Genomic DNA, 9,042 nt, shown 5'->3' with positions numbered 1-9,042 from the left:
CGATACACCTGTTGCGGAAAAAAAAACACTTGGGTAACACTTGTATGCAATACGCGATAACAAGTTTCTTGAAGGGGGGTTAACAATTCAATTGATTTCTTAAAAAACAATAAATGAAGTAAAAGCTATGTACACACATAAAGTGCAAAAGTGAAGAGCTTGGTATAGAAATGCATTAAGTTGATGAAAATACAAAACGTTGAACAAAAAAAAAACACAACTCTGATTTTCTTCCAAACAAATATTTCAAAAGTATTTTTAAACACAACTCTGATTTTCTTCCAAAAACAAAAAAAAACACAACTCTGATTTTCTTCCAAAAAAAAAACACAACTCTGATTTTCTTCCAAAAACCTACACGAAACGAAACTCATACAAAACAAAACAACGTTCTTACCCCCATCAAAACATCTATGAATCAGCAATGGTGACCTCAACTTCGACACCAGGTTCAATGGTAATTGAAGTAATTTGCTTCACAACATCTGGAGAGCTGAAAAGATCAATCACACGCTTGTGGACACGAAGCTCGAATCTGTCCCATGTGTTTGTACCTATCAAAATTTAAACATCATATCATAAAGTAATTTCAATTATTAATCATCAATAATAACAATGCACAATTATTAATCATATCATATACTTAAATAGTATTATTAATACCTTCACCGCAGGGGGACTTTCTAGTGGTAATATTAAGAACCTTAGTTGGCATTCTAACGGGTCCCTTGACTCTCAACTTCTTGTCCTTGGCACCACGAACCAAATCAGCACACACTGATACATAATACAAACACAAACTATATAACTTGGTTGAGACTTAGTTATTTCACTTGCAACAGTGCAAATAACAAACACATAAAGAGATTGACAACATCATATTAAAGACTTAGTGAGCTAAAAATGAACCTGACACAATACAAAATGGAAGGAAACTTTGTGATATAGAAGTATTAAGTGTAGATGTGCAAAAAAGCCAAACTACTTGCGAAATACTCTACATTGGCTCACTAAAAGCTTGAATGAAGCCGAGCTTAAACAAGCTCCAGCCTAAAAATAAACTTTAAACAAGCACAAGCTTCACTTGCGAGCCTAAATAAGTCTATAACTAAAATAAATTTTGCTTTATTATACAAAATAAATATAATAATTATAATTAATGATACGTAAAAATTATAATAAAAATAACAGTATAATATATATACTATGTTATCAATAGAAATAAATAAAACATGTATATATGCAAATAAATATAAACAAGCCTAAGCCGATCTCCAACTTGAGAACTACTCACGAGCCGAGCTCTATAAGTTATACAAACTCGGGCTGGGCTCGTTTACAATAAACTAAGTAAAATTACAATAAAATTGGAAAGATTATACAAAGCAGTCACGACCTCAAGCGCAAGCTGGCTCGCTTACAAATGACGCACATGAAATGGGCTTGAGGCGGCCACTTATATGAGAGTAGATCTAAAAATTGTATATATAGCTTCTTGGTTGTACAAATAAGTTATACTAAACCATATACAAAGCTCATTTTAAGCTAAAATATTAAGTATAAAAACAAAAACAAAAATATTGAAAAAACATAGGTGAAAGAAGCAAATACCTTTTTCAAGATTCTTAACATTCTTGGACGACAAAGTAATCCTAATCTTGTGAATCTGTTCTTGAGACTCTTCTAGCCCCGGCTTTGTCGGTTTCATTGCTTCATAAGCCATCTTCTAGTTTCTGCTAAACACAAATTTAATCAAGAGAGTATAAAAACACTAAACTAAATGACAATCTACAAACAACATAGGCAATGTATAGCATATACAATATCAACTAAAATAAATATTAGAGCAGTTATGAAATCGATTCCAAACTCATCTACCATTTTCTACATTTGTTTCTAGCAGCCAGTGGAACGGTTTTAAATGATATCAGGTAACAACATACCGAAGAATGTAAAAAAATCAGTATAAATAAACAAAGAAAAAAGTCATATTGTACATAATCATTATATATGACCGAATATCACCATATTACCAAAATTTTGAACAATACAGATGATATTACTGAAACGATTCGCAAACCTTATATACAATCATTTCAGTAACAATCTTTGTCCGCTAGTTCAAAATTATACAACATCCGTGATATCTAGTCATATCATGTAATTCTAAGTCACACAACGTATAACCTAGAGTTCCATATTTACTTGTTAAGTCACTTCGCGATCTTCATCTGACTTCAAATTAACTTAAGTCACATACATGTCTTATTTAAAATTTGTATGGACATCTTTAAGTGCTACACAACAACAACATATGCACAATTGTTCAAAATCATGCTAAGATAGTGATATCAAATCCAGCCTTATGACTATGAAATTTGGTTACACACCTCGTAAATTAAGATTTCATACTTGCATATAAAGCTCCAAGTTACACGGTATATGACCAAATTTCAATACAATCACAAAATCTGATCAGATATCACCTTCTTAGCACCATGCCAAACATATTTACAAATATTATTATTGAGCGGAACTTAAAGAGAGTCCAAAAAATCATAAATAAGCATATTATATAACCCAATAACCTAATTTAAGCAAGCATGCATGAAATATTAACGAAATGCTTAGCAGATCTTATTAATAATCGATTATACCATAAATAACAAACATATATGTATAGGATATTGATTATAGCTATAATGAGCTGAAATAAACGGACGGAAAAGTAACTAACGGGAATATTCCGGTAAGGATGACGGCGGCTGTGTTTAGCACTTGCAGATGTGATGTGCAGTAGCCGGCAGCGGAAACGAAACCCTAGGTGAATTTATATCCGGGTTTTATTGAAGTGGTTTTGGGTATGGAGTTTAGGCCCAATTAGGAAAGGGCTTGTATTGTTATATGTTTGGTTTTATCTTAAAACTTAAAAGCCCATTAAAGTTTTATATTTGGACCCGATCCGTAACTGGTTCTTATCCGTACCCGACCGGCGGGTAAGATCTGGTATTGGATTTCTCCCTAGATCTGTATCTGGAACCGGACCCGATTCGGACCCGCCGAAACCGGTTCTACCTCTACCTTTTCAAAACCCGAACCTGCCTGAAACCCAGAAAAATTACGGAACTCGGTCAAATACCCATATATACCTGAAACCCGTTCCTACCCGGACCGGTTTTGACCTTTTTTTACTATACCCCGAACCAGTCCCTAACCGATTTCGGTTCCTAAATATATCAGGGTTGTGCACCTCTAAAGTGAACAAATAAAAATTGGGATCGATTTAAGAACCTGTTATGTTAAGATCGATTATACTTGAATCGAATTGGTTATAATCCTGTTTTAGGCCTAAAACTTTGCTTTTTTCCTTATATATCGGTTTCAGTCTGAACTAGTTTAGGCCAAAAACCGATGTTGGGTGTGTGTTGACTTAACATGAACTACTTTGTCCCAAGACACAATATGTGCACCTTTGGATTTGATGATGTATTTTGCATGTTGCACACTTGCATCGAGCTTAAAAGAATTGTCATAACTGTTGTGTTAATGCAAAACGGGCTTTTAGCTAATCGATTCCAACCAAACAACATTTGTATCGTGATTTTCAATATCGATTCCGGTATTCGTTTATATTGTTTTCGTAGTTGTTTAGCTTTGTTTTTTGACATTTAATTACAAATTTTCTTGAAAACGAAATTGTATTCAAAACAAAGTATTTATGGTATCATAAGTTACGCAAGTGTCTGTGCCATGACAAACCGAATTGATTTCAACTTAACATTAGTATCGTTATTATCAAAACCAATATTGTTTTTCGTTTCCATGTTTTTCAATCGATGTAAAACACATGTTGGTATCATTTTAGACATATCACGACTTTATCTTCTGGATTATCTTTTCAATTGTTATGGCAAATGTTAATACAGTAATGACTTAAACTGATGCCGACTGAATTTCTGTCAACTCGCGTTGTTGGATCCCACTAGCTACACTTATTATTTAAAAAACGTGTGGAAAAAAGTAGTTACTTATGATGGCCCTCCCTCACAACATTCAATAAAAGTAAAAATGGTTGAACTATATGAGAGCAAGTACAAAAGATAATTCTCGAACCACCATCATGACCACAAACGTCCGCAACATGACCAGTTCTGCTTTTTGTTCATCATTTCTAAAAGTAATCTATTTCTTTTTTTTTTTTTTCATAAACAGAGTTATAAAATAGTAACGCCATTATACTTTAAGAATAATCGGTTAAAGTTGAGCATGAAAGAGCTCAAACCCGAGCTCGAGTCATATCAAAGCTCATTTAATAAACCAGTCCGGCTTGTTAATTATATATTTGGTTAGGTACTTGGCTATGTTTGGGAAAGTAAACAAGCTTAGTATTAATATAATATTTGTAATACTTTTATCTTCGTATAACAAAATATATATTTATAATAAGGGATTACTCCATGTAATGGTAACCAAGTTTCAACTTTATTCCAATTAGGTTACTCATTCTTTTTATTATTCCAATTGGATCATTTAACTTTCAAATAATGTTCTAATCCTAGGTTTTTTACCTATTGAATAGGTAAAATGATGACATGTCATTTTTGTTCCCTTTTCTTTTCTTTTGTTTGATGTATGTACACAAAACAATTTTAGTCAAATTACATCTATTTTAAAAATTAAATAAACAAAAATTAAAGTACATTCTTCTCCCCGTGCATCTCTCTCTATCTACCATAACCCAAACCCCATATCCGTTTCTCCGACAACCAAATCGTCCTCTCCGGCGACCTGTATCGGTCTGGGATGGATCCATTCGCGGTCACAATCGTCTTAGCCCCACCGCGCTTATACTCTCTCTATGTATTACTACTATTGTACTTTACTAAGAACAACACCAGGCGCCGACCACCGTTGTAAGCTACTTCCAACTCCAACTTGGTACCATTTCTTTTGAAAAATTATGTAAAAAATATCATGTTTATGAAGAATATATTGAGGTTTTGAAAGAGATTTGAGTTACAGTGTCGGAACCCCAATCTCGAAAACGCCAAAATTTCTTCCCACAACAATCGGGTACGGACTTCTAGTGCGGATCGGCATCTTGGAGGCTTAAAGCATGGACCTTTTACAAAACCCGAGAATAAAAAGGTTGGCCGGAATTGTCGGAGGGGTGGCCGGAGTTGGTGGAGAGGATGGCCGGAATTGGATCTCTTAAATCAAACATATTTTTTATTTTATTTTTTTTCGTTTTAAGATGTATTTTTCATTTCATGGTAGAAACATAGACATTACATCAACATAGCAGGTAGGCGGGCAACAATCTGCGCCGCCACCCCTTTCTGAATTGCAAACCCTAACCTGCTAAAGACATACCCCTGCCCCTTTGGAGTCGACACATTGCTATGCACAACCCGTTGGACCCTGGTTAGGAAACGGATAGCTTCCGGTGCCAAGGAGCCAAAGGTATCAAAAGCCAGAGGGACAAAAACATGTTGGTTCTCTTCGCAGGCTTTAGCATGTTTCTCCACCTTCTTCGTTTCAGTTCTTTTCATTGCTTGCCCAGCTACAAACCCATTATCCCTCAAACCAGCTATATGACACGTCAGCATTTAACATAAAAGAATAAAAGAAAAAGAATATAAAAATAACATGTCATCAGTTTACCTATTTAATAGGTAAAAAACCTAGGATTGGAACATTATTTGAAGGTTAAATGACCTAATTGGAACAATAAAAAGAATGAGTGACCTAATTGGAACAAAGTTGAAACTTGGTTATCATTCTATAGAATAACCCCTTATAATAAATATAATGTTATATAAAATAACCAGATAATATATACTTATATATATAAATATATAATTGTATATTAAATATGCATGGATTATATAATAATAATAGTAATAATAATAATAATAATAATTGTTAGGGTAAATAATTCTGACACTGAGGATATGTTATTCTTGATGACAGAGTATTATCCTTCTGAAGGGCTCCGGAGTTGTGACAGGATCAAGGATCCTCAACAGTTGGTATTATTAACAATTGTGTCATGTGTGTAGGTTGTTATTTGATGAAGGTAACGGCTATAAGACTCAGTCCACCGCCTAATTCGCTACTTGGACTCCTCAAGCATGTGGTCAAATGCATGAAAGAATAGAGTGGAGAAGATGGCGGATTAGTAGGAATTAGTTGTTATTTTCTTTTATTATTTAAATTGAGTTAAGATCAATGCTAAGAAACACATAAGCACACTGGCATACTCTAGCTGATTATTCTCTGTAACCACGCACACTTAGTATCGTTGTATTCATTGATCTATAACTCCACCCGTTGTAACATTTTTGATATTAATAAAGTGGTGGTCGACGAGTTGTCATCACCTGGAGTTTTTTTTCCTTTGATCTAATCAAGATCAATGGGTTTTTCCTCACAACAAATCGTTGTGTTCATCTCAATTTCGTTTATACAATCGTTAATATCATCATAGCACTATACCTCACAACTACGGATTTGGATACATTATCCTTAGCAGATTTTTATCCAAAACAATGATAATTAGTAACCGAGCTTAAAAAGTTAATCATAATCTTTTTCCTTAACGACCAACAATAACAACCTGGATATTTAGGGCAACATAATGGCAAAAGGCAATCTCATACGCCAGTGATCGCAGACAGCGTTAAGTACCCCAAACTCACTCTCTCTAATTCAGCGGGAAATCCGCCGTTCGAAAACCTACTGTGGTAAAACTTGGTTGAAATCGGATTCGAACATGAAATCAACAAACTCCAGCCAAAATCTTCACTTGCCATCCAAATGTCTGTTGAGCTTACGCTCGTTGACAAAAAAAGTTGCTCATGCACCGTGGATTTAGATATAGATTACGCTCGTTGACAAAAAAAGTTGCTCATGCACCGTGGATTTAGATATAGATCAAATATCGTTACTTAAACGTGTTCAATAAACAATATCAAATTCGAGTTTCCACACTCCTATACTCGCTAATTGGGTCTAATCGTTTACACTCCGGTAGGGTTGCAAGCCCAGTACACTATGATTTTATATTTGCTACATTTGTTAAACTTAGAACTATTATTAAGTGGTTGACAATAACAATAATAGTAGTAACGGATTGATTTTTTTTAGAACCGCTTTGAGTTTTAAGAACTCGAAAGAACTCAACTTAACAAAAAAAATTGAATTTTTTTACACATGTGTAATACGTAAGTGTAAGTAATGTACAAAAAATTACAGTATTTTTTTACATACCGAATCGACTTATTACACACGTGTAACCAACATTCAAACTTGTGTAATCATCGAAAATACTTATTCTCTCTCCTGATTAATTTTTTAATCAGATTTATTCCCAGTCACATATTTCATACTCATTTAATTAAATGTGTGGTCCATATTGAGTTCTCAAAGTTCTAACAACTCAAGACTTTCTCAAAGTATCCCTAGTAATAATAACAATAACTAGTATTATTTTTATTTATAAACAAAGTAAAAGTAAAAAAAAATGAAAAAATCGCGTTAACATTTTGACTGGACATATTTTTTATTTGAATAATTATTAATTTGCAAAACTTGGATGCGAAGTCAGATAAAGTTTTCTATGCTTTTAATAAGTCGAATCAACAACCGTCACAAAGTTCAACAATTGACATAAAGGACGTCTATATTATACTTGTGTGCTGCTGCTTTTGGAAAACTTACAAGTGGAAATAGTTACATATTACATATATATAATCATTATAAAACGTGTCGTGTTTATAAGCTATCGAGTCGAACCTGAATACTTCACAAGATATTGAGCATGAAACGAACTCGTAAACCATGCTACCCATATGAAGCTCATGAAATTCAAATTGGTAAAATATACTTCTCGATAAATTTAGAAAAAATATATGTTAAATAAACTAGCGATAGAAGTTATTATAGATCAAAATTTTTGTAACAAGAACTATAATTTATTAATAGGGAATTAAATTTCAAAAAAAGAATGATAAGATTATAGAATATAATCTAATCCTTAAAGAATAAACATTTTTACATGTTCTCTTATAATCTAAAAGTTACGCACCTATATGATTACGTCATAACAAAAAGCAAAAAAAAAATTATATTTTGTTATTTGCTTAGTTGACTTAGTAGTAGAAACTTATGTCTTTTGCTTAGGAGAGTTATAAAAAAATTGTGTAGTTTAAGAGGAATATAGCTTTCCGTTTAGAAAAAAAAAAGCAACTTAAATGTTAATTGTAAGGAGATAAAACATTATATTTGACATAATAGACAGGGGAAAATGTATCTACTATATTTAATACAGTTTTTTTATTTTGTTTGATTTTAAAATTACAACACCAACACTAAACAAAAAAAAAAAAACTTTAATAACCAAAACAGTACCATCACACGTAAAATTTATAAATTCGTTAATATATCTAACGCCCTTGTTGATCGAAAACAACAAGCTTAACATTACATTTTGTTAGGAACAAAACGTTATATTTCTTTTAAATAAACCCCAAATCCTTTTATATAACACAAACCAAACTACATCTCGATAATGGGTAAGCGAGCAACAAGCTGCGCCGCTATCCCCTTTGAATCGCAAAGCCTATTATACTAAATATAAATCCTTGTTTCCTCGGGCTCTGCGAGTCACTGTGGACCACCTTCTGCACCCGCTCCAAGAAGCGAACCGCCTCGGGAGCTAGGGATCCAAAAGTGTCGAAGGCAAATGGAATGAACACGTGCTGATTCTCCAAACACGCTGCCTCATGCTTAGCAACCTTCATAGATTCCGCTCTCAAAACCGTCTGTTCCGGTACGAAGCCACTGTCTCTCAGCCCCACCAACGGGGACACCCCAGTGAGGTCAACACACGCATGCTTACCCCCTGCCCAGCCAAACACAAGAACATCCGCAGGACGCAGGGTAGATTTTCCCTCTCGCGGATCAGTCAAAAAGTTAACAGGTGCCTCATTCTTGGCTGAGATCCCGGCACGCCTAAGCACATCCCATAAGACATCTCTA

The 9,042-nt window shown here is 33.9% G+C and overlaps 1 protein-coding gene across 1 annotated transcript; it reads right to left on the bottom strand.

Annotated features, from left to right (window-relative positions):
* Positions 1 to 353: 353 nt before the first annotated feature.
* LOC143561711 (small ribosomal subunit protein uS10y) lies at positions 354 to 2,783 on the bottom strand. The gene is made up of 4 exons (XM_077049708.1): positions 2,738 to 2,783; positions 1,612 to 1,733; positions 664 to 777; positions 354 to 554 (listed from the first exon to the last, which is right to left on the bottom strand). The coding sequence occupies exons 2-4, from the start codon at positions 1,721 to 1,723 to the stop codon at positions 412 to 414; spliced, it is 369 nt and encodes a 122-aa protein (XP_076905823.1). The 5' UTR covers positions 1,724 to 1,733; positions 2,738 to 2,783; the 3' UTR covers positions 354 to 411.
* Positions 2,784 to 9,042: the final 6,259 nt, after the last annotated feature.

This window comes from Bidens hawaiensis, unplaced genomic scaffold (genome assembly GCF_021521415.1).
Source record: "Bidens hawaiensis isolate Kalapana, Puna unplaced genomic scaffold, B.hawaiensis_p1.1 tig00020784_1, whole genome shotgun sequence".
NCBI classification, from domain to species: Eukaryota; Viridiplantae; Streptophyta; class Magnoliopsida; order Asterales; family Asteraceae; genus Bidens; species Bidens hawaiensis.
This window is presented reverse-complemented; position numbering and strand designations above follow the sequence as displayed.

Bases quoted from the DNA above. Each gene is read 5' to 3' on its own strand.
- LOC143561711 (XM_077049708.1), bottom strand. From the start codon at position 1,723: ATGGCTTATGAAGCAATGAAACCGACAAAGCCGGGGCTAGAAGAGTCT. The intron at 778-1,611 runs GTATTTGCTTCT...ATTATGTATCAG, and splicing joins TGTTAAGAATCTTGAAAAAG to TGTGTGCTGATTTGGTTCGT. The intron at 555-663 runs GTATTAATAATA...AAATTTTGATAG, and splicing joins AAAGTCCCCCTGCGGTGAAG to GTACAAACACATGGGACAGA.